The sequence below is a fragment of the Ictidomys tridecemlineatus genome, unplaced genomic scaffold, assembly GCF_052094955.1.
Source record: "Ictidomys tridecemlineatus isolate mIctTri1 unplaced genomic scaffold, mIctTri1.hap1 Scaffold_206, whole genome shotgun sequence".
Lineage (NCBI taxonomy): Eukaryota > Metazoa > Chordata > Mammalia > Rodentia > Sciuridae > Ictidomys > Ictidomys tridecemlineatus.
The window spans coordinates 370767-386570 of NW_027521768.1; the positions used below are offsets into that span (position 1 = coordinate 370767).

The 15804-nt window shown below is 49.8% G+C and overlaps 1 protein-coding gene across 7 annotated transcripts in view; it reads left to right on the forward strand.

The window, feature by feature from the left end:
* The window catches only part of LOC144373013 (mitotic spindle assembly checkpoint protein MAD1-like), a 221576-nt gene that overhangs the window by 126184 nt on the left and 79588 nt on the right, over window positions 1-15804 (forward strand). For all 7 annotated transcript variants that reach the window (XM_078036151.1, XM_078036147.1, XM_078036148.1 and 4 more), the window contains one exon: window positions 11140-11284. In XM_078036151.1, coding sequence (XP_077892277.1) covers window positions 11140-11284 — 145 coding nt within the window. The remainder of the gene's footprint in view (window positions 1-11139; window positions 11285-15804) is intronic.

Consider the following 15804-nt stretch of genomic DNA (forward strand, 5'->3'; position numbering starts at 1 on the left):
TTGTGGCCTTAGCTAGAGCATGAGGTAGAAATCCCTCCATCCCAGGCAGGGGCTCAGTACCTCTGCTTCATCAAACATACTTTCTTGGAGAGAGACTGAGAAAGGGGTTTCTACGTGTTTTCCTGAGCTGCTTCTCCGTGTCCTTTGATGGAGTCCTATTTGCAAGAAGGCAGTGATGTATGTATAAGTGAGTTACTAGGCGGGAGGAGGCAGTGGGTTATAGATTAGCAAGGTTCTTTTCTTTTTTTTTTTTGTTGGAATTCATGAATTTGTGGGGTCTGTGGCTGGGCCAGGCTGGCAGGAGTGTCTTGTTCTGGGAGCTGCTCTCATGCCAAGATGCTGGCAGTGTTGGGATGGCCCTCAGTAAGGTGGAGCTCATGTCTTTATTTCTGTCGCTCTGTTGGTAACTCTACGTCTTTGGTGTGGTCCACAGATTGGTAGCCTTTCTCTGTAAAGGGCAAGATGGTGAATATTTTTGTTTTTTTAGGTCACACAGTCTTCCACAGGAAACCAGCCACATATAATATGTCAGCAGTGGGCATGGCTATGTTCTGATAAAACTTTATTTACAAAAAATAAGCAGAGGGCTGTTTGTTGACCTCTGGTGTGTGAAAGAGCATAGATGACCGTCTTGCAGCCTCGCTCTGCTGCCTGCTGACTCTGTGACTGTCCATGTCTTCCTTTTCTGCAATCCCTAATAGAAAGCCATGTGCTCAGAACCTTGTCCACGGGCACATCAAGGCTGAGATGCTACACGTGAGAGTTCTCCTTCTCCTCTGCCTCCAGAAGTTGGAGCTGGGTGGCTCCAGGACATCTGCCATGTGTGCCTGCATCAGCCATCACTTCAGATCGTCTTAATTATCTATCTACATCTTTTTTTTTTTCTTCCAAAAGTTGGGCAGGAAGATACATGGTAGTTGCTCAGTAAAGACTTGAGCCACTTATCAGCAACCTGGGGCCTACGCTTACTGTCCTGCTCCTGCCCAATGCCCTGGCTTTGGAGGCAGCCCCACCAATGGGATTACAGGTTGGTTCCCAGTCAACTAAATTGGGTTATGCATTATGAATTGAAATTGTAAGGGGCAATTTTCCTTCTCACATTTCAAAGTCAGATGAGAGTATTTACTGGGTGGCCTCTGTTTATCTGGGAATGCAAATTGAATTTGGTGATTCAAATTGATGAGATGTTAGGAACAGAGCACTCATCAGAGGCATCATCGGGAGCAGTGACCGGGAGGCCAGACTATAGCTTCGGAGCCTGCTCCCTCGGCCGTGCAGTTGATTGGTAATTATTTCAGTCTTTGCTTTTCTCATTCTCTGGTTTTGTTTCAGCTGTTTGGATTTTTATTTTTATTTTTTTCAGAGAAATGTGTAATGACACTTGGAGGCATTTAAGATTGGAATTAGATGGCGTAAATAAAGACAGCTGCGTGCCAGGCTGAGCCTAGGCGTCGAGGGCGCCGGGGGAAGCTTGCTGCTCTGAGTCTGCGCTTGGGCACACGGTGTTAGGAGGTGGAGCAGGACTGCCTCTGCTCCCTTCTGTGTCTCTGGTTCCTTCTCCCCACTCGTTTCAAAGGCAACCTTGTCATAGTCTGTGGGCTTTGGCCACATGGGAGTGCCCATGTGGGTAGACAGTGCTCTGGACATGACTCCTGTCTGTGGCCCTGGCCAGGCTTGCTTCTCATCTGAGCTGCTCAGGTGCTTGTGGACACCACTCAAGATTATATGTGCAGTGGCATCCTGTAACCTTGAGGGCTTTGCCCCGGGGTGAGGGCGGCATACTTGTGCAGGAGAACCCTGCTGACCACCTCTGCTGCCACCCTCGGTCCTGCACAGATTTAGAAAAGGGGGTTGGGATGTGCATCTCCACCAGCTCATTACAAAGGAGCCACCCAACATACTGGACACAGATAGTTTACCCATCCCATTAAGGTGCGTGAAGAGACCCAGTGCTTGCTGGGTATTTACCTGCTTTCTACTTTCCCTATGTGACTTCTTAAGTGTGGTGTAGCCAGCTGGACTGGGTTGAGATTAGTGACTCTGAGTGTCAGTGAGAAGGCCGGAGGTTGGAGAAGTCTGTCAGTGTGCGGAGCCTCCTTGGGCGGATTCTGTGAGGCTTTCACTGGGTCCCTTGCTCCAGTGGACTCTCAGGGCCATGTCTCCTTGCTTCTCTCCAGAAGCAGCTATTGATTTCCTTCTCAAAAGTACCTAGACGTGAGCCCTTGCATTGGCCACGCTGCCTCTGTGGAACTGATTCCATGGCTGACCTGACCTACTCACAAGAAAGAATATGTATGTCTCTCCCCCCCCCCCCCACACACACACATGACCTTCTGCGGTGGCAGGGAAGGGGTTTAGGAGCTTGGCATCAGTACAGTGCTGCCTTTGCCCTCTGGAAACCTTTGCCTGGTCTGTGCTCCATCTAAAATTTTACCACCTTTGCCTTTGCCCCTTTCAAGCTCCAGCGGTAGACAGGGGTTCTGCTGTATTGCTTCTTCCAGCCCCTGTAAACATGGCTGCTTGCATTTCCTGAAATGTAAACTCAGCATACTCTCAAGCATCTGCATGTGGTATGGGAGGTTGTCCTGGCAGACAGTGCTCTCTGTCAGAATTGGAGGATTCCTCCAGGCCCAGGCCAGGTGCATCCAGTGGACAGTCTTTCTCAGTCCCTGCCAGCCTCCTAGGCCTGCCTGCTGTCCTCTGTCCCAAGAACCCTGTGCAGAATGCTTCCTGCTTTTCCACTGTGCCCTCACCTGGAGCCACCTGACATACTCCTGCTGCTGTTCCCCAAATGGGCTGTAAATTCCACAACACCTGCTGTCTGCACCGTTCTCTTGAAGCCCTGGAACTCTGTCTCCTCTGCCTTGGCATGTCCATGAGCAGCCTAGTATTCGGTGAGGTGCTACAGGCTTCATTCCATGATTCCACTTCTTAGAGGTGGCCTGTCATCAGTATGAACTGAAACAACAGGGATTTGTTGAAGAGCCACTCTGCACGGCACTTGGATGTGGAGTAGAGATTTGAACAGTTGCCACCTCTGCCCTCTTGGCATGCAGGAGGGCAGGAAGGCATTAAGCACATAAATGTGTGTTAATATGGCAAGTCATGACATGGGGGAAAGAACAGGGGCCATGAGATCAAATAGTAAAGGTGACTTAAACTAGGTGGTAGGCAGGAAGGTGCTTGTCTGATGGGGGCATCAGGTGAGAGATTTCTCTAGGATGCATGCACAGCCACCCAAAGCCTGAGGTGACAGGCGTGAATGTGTGGATAGGGAGTGTGGCCATGGTGCCTGGGAAGCAGCTGGGGGAGGCGGGCTTACCTGACCTGGTGCTCCTGCAGTGTGTGAGCAGGAGTCATGGAGAGGCTCCAGGGATGAGACTGTGCTGAGTTTACATTTCAGGGTCGATTTGGTGGCTAGGAGGATGAGTGGGGTCCATGAGGGCAGTGATGGCAGCCAGGAGGCCATGGAGTAGTCACACCCGAACCTGGAATGGAGCTTGGCTCTGAATGTTCTCTGGAGGCTTCACTGTACCCCGGATGTAGTAGGGAAGGGAAGCTCAGGGAGGCTCCTTGGTGCTGCCTGGTGGGGTTTGGTGAGTGTCGATCCCTTCACAGGGATGGGAAGATTCGAGGACAAGCAGGCCCTGGGGGGTCCTCTCCTCAGCACATGGACTGGGTGATATTTCCCTAAGTGGGAGCCTGGAGTCTTTGCTTTGGGCTCCACTCTTCCCCAGATACCAAGCCCATTTCTACCTCCTTCTGGCTATCTGGGCTTTGTGCTGGCCTGGGTAGGAATTCCTGTCTAGAGAGCACTATTCAGACATTTATCCTTTGCTTTCTCTCTACTCTAATTGCCTCTTTCAAAGGCACTGATCTGGACATGCTCTGGATGGGCTTTGCCCTTCCTTGGACTGTGGACCATAGAAACCTCTGGTTTCCCTCCTGTCTGCTGCCAAAAGGAGGGCGCCGTGACTCTGGGTCAGTTGTCTGTGGATTGCCTTAACAGCCAGGACAGGGCAGGACTGTGGGGAGTGCAGCCCTGCTTTCCTGACTGCCCTGAGACCTCTTGCGGGGCACACTTGGGCCACTGGCTCCTACTGCCCATAGTACTTATGAGCTCCTCTGTGCTGGGTGCTGTGACCTATTCTTTATTGGCAATAACTTGGAAACTAAAACTTCTTTTGGAGGCAGTTGGAGAAAGGGAGCTTCTTACTCCATCTTCAGGCGAGTGCCCACCTGGAAAGGGTATGATCAGCTTCTTCCTCCTATTTTGCAGAATGTTTAGTCTCCTGTCCATGTGTTACTGGTTTTTCAGGCTACACCGGCCAGAAATAAAGCCCAGGTTCACCTGGAAATCTTAAGTAAGTCTTCTGAAATCTGGTCATCATTGATTCTCTGTGGGGCCCCGTCCTAGTGTTTGGCTAGCCACAGTGGTCTCTTTGTTGGGAGAAATTCTCACCAAGTAGTCTTTTCACCTTGGAGGGCTCTGAGTATGAGATTTCTCGCCCCTTGTAACCGAGCTGCTGTCTCCCGTTGCTTTTGCCTGTTCCCGCAGACCACCTGGAGCAGGCATCCCCGACACCGCAGGCAGTCCTCTGTGCTCTTATCTGTGTTCACTGTTTGTTTGCCCTTTCCTCAGTTGTTGGGGGTCCCCCTAGCACCCTTTTCTCACTTCACTGAGACTAGCCTTATTTATCTTTGCCCCTTTCAAGCTCCTTTGGCAGACAGTGGTTCTGGGGTCTCGTCTGCTGCCTCAGAGCATCATGCCGCCCCATCCCATTGGACTGCTGATCAGCTCACTGTCTATTAGACTCTGACATCCTCTTATCTGTCAGTGCCCATCTTGATGGAGTGTGCAGCTGTCTTCTGGGCCCAGGATGGGGGCCTGGCACACACTCCAGGTTTAGTTCATTGGTGGGACCGCTGGCCCTCACCCTGTCTTCCATTTCCTAATCCTGCCTATGATTCTTCCTAGCTAGATTCTTCTACTCACTAGACAAGCAGAGTTCTAGAATTTCTTTCAGCTCCTGGAGATTTCCTGATGTGCTGGGAGGGAGCCATGTCATAGTGCCCTGCTCCTCCTCTGCACAGTGGGGACTGTGTAGGTAACAGTGCAACAGATCCAGCCCAGAGGCCTGGCTCTGGGGTAGGTCAGCACCCTTGCATGGCCTGAGAGATTGGGGCATTTTATCCCTGAGGTAGGCATATGGCATGGCACCAGTTGGTGGGTGGCTTGACTTGGGCTGACTCTGGCTGTTGCCATCACTGCCGTGGTGCTCCAGGACTTGGTCATCCACAGAGTAATGAGAGGCTGTGGAGGGCAAGCATTTGCTGTTTCCTGTTGGGGACACAGTGGCCTGACCCAGGTGACTCAGTCATGTGGGTCTGCATTTACCCATTTGCAAAAAGGAGAATGCCAAAAATCACTTGTGTTACTGTTTTTCTTTCTTTCTTTTTTTTTTTTTTTGTTTGTTGTTTTTATATTTTGTGGTGCTGGGGAGTGAATGCAGGGACTCAAGCATGCTAGACAAGCAGTCTACCATTGAACTCCATCCACAGTCCTCTTGGTGGGCATTTTTTCTCCTAGTTTAAGTGTTAGTAGTCTTTTCCATATTTTTTATTGGTACATTATTGTCCATAATAGTAGGACTGTTAGTGGATTTTGATCTGTGTCTATGACTAAGAATAAAGGTGTTTTTAAGGACTTTGCAACAGTTTGAATTAAACTTTATCAATATTTTCCTGCAGAGTTTTATGCAAAAGAGCAATTACTGAAAACAATGTACCCATGCAATTATATTTGTAACTTAACCAATTGGAGACCACCCACAGATTGGCACACGCTGTCAGGGAAATGTTTGAGCAGCCATCAGAAAGCTTCCTGTGTCAGCTCTTGTCCAGGTGTTACGGATGAGAAGGTGATTGTAATGAATTCAGGTCCCCATCACAAAAGTACCAGAGTCTGGGACTCAAACAATGAACATTCCTTTCTCTCATTTTTGGAGCTGAAAAGTCCTTGGCCCCTGCAGATCACTGGTGCCTGGCGAGAGCTGTCATCCTGGTTCAGTGTTGTTTCTCACTGTGTTCTTACAGCGAGAGAGTGGAGATGGGGAGGCAGGGGACTTCTTATAGGAACACTCATTCCAGCATGAGGATTCTTCCCTTGTGATCTAGTTGTCCAGGGCTACACCTCCAAACACTGTCATGTTAGGATTTAGATTCAAAATACAAATTTGGGGACACAGATAAATTCAGTCCATTATAGGGGTGGTGCTTAGCTCAGAGTTCTTGTTTTGGCTTTGGGACTGGTTGTGGCTACTGAGGCACCTTTGTGTCCCTGGGTTTGCACACCAGGCAGGGCTCAGGCACTGTGACCATGCAGCCCCTCACTCATCCCAAGCATGCAGGATGCACTGTACCTCCTGCCCTGCTCCTTTTCAGAGGCAGTCCCTCATGGTGGCCATGTTGTCTAGGAATCTCAGTGTCTGTTTGCACACATGTGCTTTCTTTGCCCTGTTAGTGCTTGGGCTGCCAGGCTGGAGCTGTGAGAAGACAGACAGCAGAGCTGGTGACATGCTGGGCCGAGCAAGGGAAGAAGCTCAGCCAGCAGTCTCTTGGAGAAGGTTGTGAAAATGTCTCCTGCCACTCTGGAGTCTCTTGTGTCCTTTCCTTGTTCCTTCAAGTGGATATTCTTAGCCTGAGTTTCTGATGAAGACTTCATAAAAGTGGACTGCAGTGGCCTGCCACTTACAAAGATGGCTTCTCAAAAGCATGGACTGTTTCTCTCACTAGATGCCGCCTCAAAAAGGCATCGATCGATAAACATGCCCAGCTTCTCCTTGAAGCACCAAGAGCTTTGTTTTGAACTCCCAAAGGCTCATGGAAATACTGCTGACCTTAGAGTTCAGCTTGGCATGGAGCTAGAAGTTTAATTTTTTATGAGCTCTCTCTTCTTCCCTTAGAAGAAAGGCTGAGCGTGAACAGAGGGAGCTTCCCAATGGGGATGGACCCGCAGCCTGGGAACTGGTGTGGGTTAGTGCTGTGGGATTTGGTCACCCAGTTGCTTCTGAGCCAGGGAGGCCCTCAGAAAGCCTGTGGGACAGAACGGAGAGGTCCTGTTCTGATCCAGGGTTACTGTCCCACCCACTTGCATCCTTGGGTTCAGTAGCACTTGCTTGGGAGCCTTTGGGCTCTGTGTGTGTGTTGAGGAGGGGCCATCCTCCCTCTTTTCACCATGTTTTAGTCCTTCTCATTGTCTTGGGCCTTCAGGCGAAATTGTCTCTTCACTGCCCACAGTACTCTGCCTCTTCCTGCTTCAACAGGACCGGCCCCTGGAACGCGTGAACAACACTCTTCCACACTGTTTTCTGTTTTATAAGCAAGAGCTGGTCTCTTCTTGCCTATGTCCTCTACTGACCTAGTTTTGGCTCACCTCTGTGGCCTAGCAAAGGCCCCAAAAGGGCTGTCCTTGCTTTCTGACTTTGCTCCCTTTCATCCTCTTGAGTCTTTGTGTAGGCCCCTCCCTGTCTGCCCAGTGTCTCCCTTCTGATCCTCACTTACCTCCTGTTGGGCCGTGAGTCCTTCTTCTGCAGTGCTGCTGCTGGGCTGATGTGAATACTACCTCCTGCCTGCCCTTCTCCTGCCACCGTCATGTGGTGCCCTTCCTTCCTTTGCCTGTGTGCCTTCAGTACCTTCCAGTATGCCTCCTGATGTGAGAACACAGCACTCATTTTTTCTGTCTTTGCCGCTGCCAGTTGCAAAGTTTCCTCTCAGTTAGAGTCCCCTCTCTGTGTTCCATCTTGCAGTGCTGGGACCTGCAGCCCTCTGCAACTGTCTGACTGGTGCCTTGTCAGCCCATAGTGGGTACTAGAGAGACATGGCCAGAATGGAGGAGGAGTAGGGGGAGGGGGAGGGGGCTGTGGCTGGGGCCCTGCCCTTGGCTTGTCCTGCCTGTGGCCACCTTCCTTTCCTTCATACACTTCCTTATCACCTCACAGCAGCTGTATCCAGTCTTCAGCTTTTCCAGAGTTCAGTAGCAGCAGCCTTTGCAAGCTTGGCCCTCTTCAGAGGCCTGGGCCCAGACCCTGCAGGGCTCCCACCTGGCTCAGACACCATCAATGCTCTATACCACGGGTCCCTCTTCTGAGGTTTCCAGATTTTAATTATTTCAGTCTTTCCCTTTTGTCATGAAGTCCAAGGAATTATAGCTGTTCAGTTGTTGCCTCCCACAGTCTTTGGATTGTTCCTTTTGCCCTGTATCACTCAGTTTATGTCTGGTTAACTGTACATTGCATTAGTAAACTCTCTGTGCATGTGATCCATGTGGGTGGAGTCCATGAGGCAGGCCCTTGGCTGTTCAATGCCTCTTGTTTTTCTAGTGCTCCTGACCCCCAGCGAGGTTCTGCAGAGTACTCAGGAACTCAGTCTCCCTGTCATCTGCTGAAGTAGGGTTTTTAAGTCTATGTTTATCTCTTGGAAAATTTGGAAACCAGATAACTGCCCTGGGAACTGCCCAATAGATGTGGAACCGTGATTGTGCCCAGTCTGGTGGCTCTCAGAGGTCTTATCTCCCCTGCCACGGGCAGGGCAGTGGGCTGCAGTTGGTGCTGTCTTGCCTACTAGAGTCTCTTGTAGGACTGAGTATTCTTCTGGCTTATTTCTTTTCCTTCTCACTTGAGGAAATGCATTTTGCTCTTGAGAGAGCATGGATTTTCTTTGTGACCTGGTGAGTGAGCTTTTCCAACCTGGGTGTCGTACCCTACCCCTTAGAGGCCCCGTTCTCTCTTGTGGGGGCCATGGAGCACAGCTCCTGCCACCGCCTGCAGCTGCTGTGTACTTGGGAATCTTGGATCTGGGCAGAAGGCTTGGGTCAGGGCATCTCCATGCCTGGTGTCCTCTCCTCCCTATAGTGGCTGGGGCCCATCTATGTCATGCTAGTATCTGGCTCAGACTTGGTACTGGGTTCCTGGTGCCCAGTCCTGCAACATGACTCTGTGACACCAAGCACAGGTCCTTAGGATCACAAAAGAATAGCAGATATGGCATGGCCTCCTGTCCCTTTGCAACTGCAGTGGGTGGGGAGGGCCCAGCTCTCCCCACAGATATGATGATGTTGTGCTTCTAGTGTGTAGGACGTGGGGTTTGTCACTCTCTTTTCAAGCCTACATTAACCCCCTTGTGCTAAGGACAGCTTCTCAGAGTGTTTTCTTACCCTTCAACCCTATCCAGTGTCGTACTGTGCCCTGTCACCTTACAGACGCATTGCCACATTTCTTCCTCTGTGTATATGACTCTTCAAACAGCAGATCGAATGCTACCATTCTTCTAATTAAATTACCCACTTTGGAGCAGTGATTTAAGGTGCTTGTGAACCTCCCCACCTGAATTCAATGATTCAAGAGTCGATTTCACAGTTCTTGATTATTAAATTGGTCTATGAATAGTTTTAAATTGAACTGGAACTCAAAATAGCCTCTTAATATATCTGTTTCCAGTGAATAATTGCACTTGTTTTATACTGTGGCTTTGGTTATGGAGCACCTAGAGGTGCAGGTGGCAGTGGCTGACTCTGCATCTGGAGTAGAGATCAGTGCCAGGCTTTCCGAGTGGGTTTATTGAATGAAATGCCAGCATCTTGATTCTGAGCCTTGGTTCCAGCTTCCATGGTCTTGCAGGCCTCTGGTTGGCTTGTCCCAGGCAGCCTACACCAGTGTTCCCTGCCACACTCAACAGGACTAAGGCCGTTACCAGATCCCTTAGAAAGTTCCATAAATCTTTGATTTACATTCACTTTCGAGTTATATTTTTGCTGCTTAAAGAATTTTACTAAATTATAATTTAGAAAATCCAGTAAGTACTCATTCATGTGAAAGAGAAAAAATTTGCAGTAGAGACTACCTCTAAAGAAATCGTTATCTATCGCCCTTATGAGTTAAGGTTTCCTTGAAATCATGTAATCAAAACAAAGAGAAATAATTGGATGCCAAACATAATCTCAGACTGCAGATGTCCTTCACAGCCCATCCCCAAATTTCAAAATTTCAAAGTGGCCCCATCATTCTTATTGTCACCTCTCATAAATGTTATGAATGTCACCTTATATGAGAACCCTATCATCCTGTTCATGTTTTATTTTCAAGGATTGGTTAGGATTTTCTTTGGGAAGAAATCTTTGCCAGTGAAGGAGATAAACCCTGCTCCCTCTTCACATGCTAATGTGCCCTCCTGGTGCACTGGCCCTGCCTCACTCACTCTCTTAATCATGACCATTGCTTGTCCCTCCCTAGTGGATCTTAGGAACCCTTAAGCATTGGCTGGAGTTCTCTGGTGCTGACAGCATTCACCAGGGTCCTGAGCCGGCCTCTGAAGGACCAGCCAGCTTCATGCCTGTGCTGGGCATGGCTGTGGGGGAATTGGTGGCATTGAGAGATCAGGGGTCATGGCTCTCCCAAGCATACTTTGGGAGGTTGCCCTCTGCTTGGAGAGCTCCTGCCTTCTCTGGTCTGAAGAGATGTGTTGTCAGAGGATGGACCAGAAGGCCATCTGGATGGAGGTGGTATGATGCTGGGGAGACATGAGGAGACAGAGGCTGTGGGGATGCAAAGGGAAGGGGGGATGTTGAAGCTGGAGACAGGCAGGAAACATCAGCTGGCCGCACAGAGGCAGGGAGAGGGCTCAGCCTGGCTGCACCCTAGGGTCTCTCCCACACTATAGGCCCAGTGTGTGGCCGAGAGGGTTTCGATGGGCAGAAAGTCTTGGGGACTGTGCAGCCCCCTCCATGCTGCACATCTGCGCCAACTGTGATTCACATGGGAAGTGCTTGTGCTGGCAATTTAGCTCATTCAGAAGTCCCGTACTGAAGCACTGCGTGGCTGACAATTTTTCCCATTGTGTGTGGAGTTGAGCTTCCCTCCCCCTCCTGCCGTGTGCTGGGATCACCCTGGGCGTCTATTTGAAATCCAGAAACTCCTGAAAGGCGTTAAGTAGCTATTCAGGAGTGAGGAAATGACAGCGAGGCGGCTGCACGTGCAGCTCTATTTTAGGGCATCCTGGTGGGGCTCGCTGTGGGGAATCATCCCAGGGCCTTGGGGTGGTCTCATCAGACCTTATCACTCCCCTTTTGTCTTCCTTACACAGTGCCCGGGGACTGGAGAAGGCCCAGCAGCAGCTCCAGGAGGAGGTCCGGCAAGTCAGTAGCCAGCTGCTAGAGGAGAGGAAGAAGCGGGAGACCCATGAGGCACTGGCCCAGAGGCTCCAGAAGCGTGTTCTATTGCTGACCAAGGTACAGGTCCACTGAAGTGCGGCCAGGCCTGCCCCACCACTTGCACACCTGTCCTTTTCTCTCTGGCACCACACCTTTGTGCAGACTTTTACATGGCTGCTGCCAGTGGTCTATGCCCTCATGTCTCAAATAGCATAGCATGCCACTGCCTGGAAACCACAGGCCGTGGGCAACACAAACCTTCTGTCAAAGAGGATGCATCTTGGCAGCTTGATCAGGCAGTTTGGTTAGGCTGTGTGCTCTTACCCCGAATTGTCAGGAAAGTCCTTGGAGTGCCAGGGTCTCCTCAATCCTGTATTTCCAGGAGGCCTTGCTTTTTGCAGTCTCTCTCTAGCAACCCGTGTTTCCTGGCCTGGTGCCACACCCTGGTGGAGCCTTTTGTGTAATCGCTGGTCTTTTGCAGGGCCCTGACTGGGGTCAGCATCCTTGAGACCCAGTGGGCAAGGCAGCCTTCCCATCCTTCACTGTCTATAAGTGTAGAGGAAACTGAAGTGGGCTTTGGTCTTGGGTGTAGAATGAGGCTGGTCCCATGTTTCCAGCTGTGCAGGATGGGACACACTTGTTTTCCCTACTCAGTGGTTCTGTCTGGCCTCTGTGCCTTTTCTAATTGTTCTTGCCTGAGGGGTTCCAACATCTGGCGTGTTAAGCCAATGTTACTCAGGCACAAATGGTTTTTGGTGAGTATTATTTAATAAAACATTGCCATGGACATTGAAATTTCAAAAGGCAAGGAAGAAAAAGGCCAAATCTGTCCCCAAGCACACTCTGTGTAAGGGTGGGGCATCAGATTGCTGGGCAGAGACTCCCCACCTGTCCACACTGCTGTCAAGTGGGCAGAGGGAGCTGTGTTGACCCCCCACTCTGCCCCAGGAAAGGGGATGTGCCCAGGAAGTACCAGAAGCCGTGCCTGAACAGTGTCTGCCAGCTCTTGATCATGTCTAGTGATCCAGATAAAGCCAGGTTCTTTATCTCTGGAACCCCCTGCTTATGAAGCTTTCAGAAAATGAGTCATATTTCAGCTGCTACATGCTGCTGTTCCCTGGCCGCCTCTGCTCGCTTCTTGGCAGCACCTAGATATCTGTGCAAAGAAGACCTCATGTTTGTCTTGGCATCATGCAGGGCTTCCCAGGACTTGAGTGGAGGCCAGACCCTCTCTTCAGCTCCAGAGGCTAACTTGGGAGCCCTGGCCTTGCAGGTGGATCCCAGGGAGGTGAGTTCCCAAAGTGTCTTCATAGGTAGCTCAAAACCAGGACCTTACTCCTTGAGAGAAGGCACTCAGATCTTGGGTAGCCATTCTGCAGCCTCCCCGGGCAAGGCTTTGGGCCTTAGTCACCCTCCCTTCTTTCCAAATTTGTCCACTGGTGTCAGTATGAGGTGCCTGTGATGTGACTACATGGCCACGGGCCTCACAGGATTTAGTCCAGTGGGAATGAGGCAGCAGTGATAATGCTCACTGGCACCCGCCCCTTCCTGCTAGCTTCCTGAAAACACTGCTGCGAGGACGCGGGAGGAGTTACCTGGTGTAAAGTTAACGTGCAGACCCGAGGAATTTACAGTTCATGAGAGCATGTGTAGACCAGGGAAGAGGAAGGAGGTTCATCATCTAAAAGCTGCTTTTGGGGTCAGCATACAGATATGTGGAAGCAAGCCAAGATGAACACCTAGTCCAGCAGCCGTGGGAGTGGGCTCCCTCAGTCCCTGCAACAGGGGGTGCATAGCATGGGCTGCCCAGGCAGTGCTGGCTATTGAGGGGCTTTGGGCCCTCAGAGTGGGATGGGGGGAGCCAGGCTGTGTGGTTGTTTGTTTGGCACCTTGACCAGGCAACCTTCCTGTGGCATGGAGAGTGGGAACTCAGGTCTGGGAGCCTGGCTTTTCCCTGGGATCTCAAAACCACCTCTCAGTGTCTCTGGGTCTCAGTTTCCCCTCTCTGCAGGATGGCCCCAGGGCCCTTGGAATGTGACCATAGTGAGTGGGTGCGTACGTAGCTTACCCATTCTCACTTGGGCAGCTATTTCGAGGCCCTGACAACAAAGCCCATTGTCCCCTCCCGAGGGAGGCTCTATGGGACTCAGATCCAGGAGACAGAGCCTTGCACACGTAGCCAGTGAGGAAATGGAATAAACTCTGGGAGTCATGGCTATGAGATGGGGAGGGGTGCACAGCCCTTGGGAGCAGAGGTGACTTTGGGAAGGTGTTTCAGTTTTTCCAGGTGCTGTAACAAAATAGCATGGGCTGGGGGCTTACACATCTCCAGTAATGATTGCTCACAGTTCCAGAGGCTGCAAAACCAAGAGCAGGGCGCTCGAATGACCTGGGTGAGGACTGCTGCAATTCACAGAGCCTCTGTCTGTTCCTCTCTAGGCAGAAGGGGTGCTCTGGAGCCTCTTCTACAAGGGCACTGATCCCATTCCTGAGGGTGCACCCCCATGACCTAAGCACCTCTTCCTAATGCCATCATTTGGAGCTAGCATAGGAATTTGTGGAAGGCACAAACATTCAGAGCATAGCACATGTCTGTCGGGTATGTTTAATATGCGGAAATCACACTGGTGGGAGTTTGGCCTGGTTGGATTTCACCTTGTTCTCTACCAGGTCTTTTTAGCTAATCCTGAGCCACCCACGACCTTCCACCATGCTTTCAAGGGCCCCTTGGCATGGCCCAGCACCCCTCTGACAACTTTCCCAGCCAAGGACTGCTGCTACCATTTACTTGCTGCCCACTCTCAGGCTGTGTTGCAAGCTCTGTGTGTGCACCTGCTTACCTGGGCTGTGTGTGTGCGCACCTGCTTACCCAGGCAACTTCAGTTTTTAGAACAGTTTCCTTTCCAATTTTTTTTATTTGTTCCTTTTAGTTATATATGACAAGAACATTTTGATTGACAGAAAAATTAAGATTTTTGATTTACAGAAAAATTAAGAATTCCCTGTATCTAGTATCCCCTAGTAACACTTTGTGTTAGTATGACATGTTTGATATAATTAACTGGTATTGATACATTATTATTAACTAAGATGAATACTTTATTCAGAGTCTCTTAATCCATTTGTAATGTCTTTTTTCTCTGTTAGGATCCCATCTAAGATACCATGTGACATTTACTCCCCATATCTCCTTGGGGTCCTCTTGGCTGTGACAGTTTTACAGACGTTGTTTCTGGTGACCTTGGCAATTTGGAGGTGTGTTCCTCTTTGGAGATTTACCTGCTGTTTTTCTCATGATTACCAGTGGTTGTGGGTTTGGGAAAAAGAGGTAAAATTTCATTCTCAACACATCATGTCAAGGGGACATGCTGTCAGTGTGACTTGCCACTAATGATGGTGGCCTCGCGCCCCTGATGAGGTCTGGTTTGACAGGCTTCTCCTATGTCAAGTTCCTGTTTCCCAGTTTCTACCTGCATTTTTAGAAAGAGGTCAGTGTGCATTGCCTCCACCTAAGGGGTTGGGAGTTGACACTCTCTCCTTGGAGGCAGATTTCTCTATCTAAGTTATTTAGAATTCTTTAGCCTGGCTGGTGTTTCAGCCAGCTTTTGCATTGCTATGACCAGAATACCTCATAAGAACAGCTTAGAGGAGGAAAAATTTATTTTGGCTTACAGAATCAGAGGTTCAGTACATAGACAGCCAACTCCATTGCTCTGGGCCCAAAGTGAGGCAGCACATCATGGGGAAAGGGTGTGGTAGAGGAGCTTTTCTTAGTTCATAGGGGCCAGGAAGTGGAGCAGGAAGGGGAAGGGCTGCAGGGAAGATGAGCTCTTCCAGGGCATGCTCACAATGACACTCCTTCTCCAGCCACCAGCTTATAGTTATCACCCCGTCAGTCCATTCAAACTAGGATGGGCTGATTCGGCTACAACTCCCATAGTCCAGTCACTTCACCTCTGAACATTCCTGCATTACCAGGAGCTTTTGGGGAACACCTTATATCCTAACCATGATGAGGAGTTTGTCTCTTCTCCCTCATTTATTATATCAGATGGACTTGTGGACATTTATTTTAGGTTTGGGATTTTAATCCATTACTACTTTATTCTGTGGTCGTAGCACTAGGGTCTTTCAGTTGAATCCTGGGTCCCTTTGATGTCATTGTGGGTTTATATGTGAGTTTTTCTTAATTAATTGATTTTAATTAGGTATATATGATAGCAGAATGTGTTTTGATTCATTGTACACAATTGCAGCACAACTTTACATTTCTAGGGTTGTACATAATGTAGAGTCACACCATATGTGCAATCATACATGTATCTAGGGCATCTCATTCCATCATCTTTCCTGTTCCCATGCACCCTCAATATCTTCCTTCCCCTTTGCCCAAAGTTCCTCCATTTTTCCCCATGTCTCCCCCCTCTCTGTTATGGATCAGCATCCACTTATCAGAGAGAACATTCGGCCTTTGTTTTTGTTTTGAGCATTGTCCTACTTCTGGCATTGCAAGATGCTCTGGGCTCATCCTGTATATTTCCTGTCCCAGTCATAGAGTCAGCCATTTTTCCAGGGGTCCCTGGCTGTTTTCATGCAGC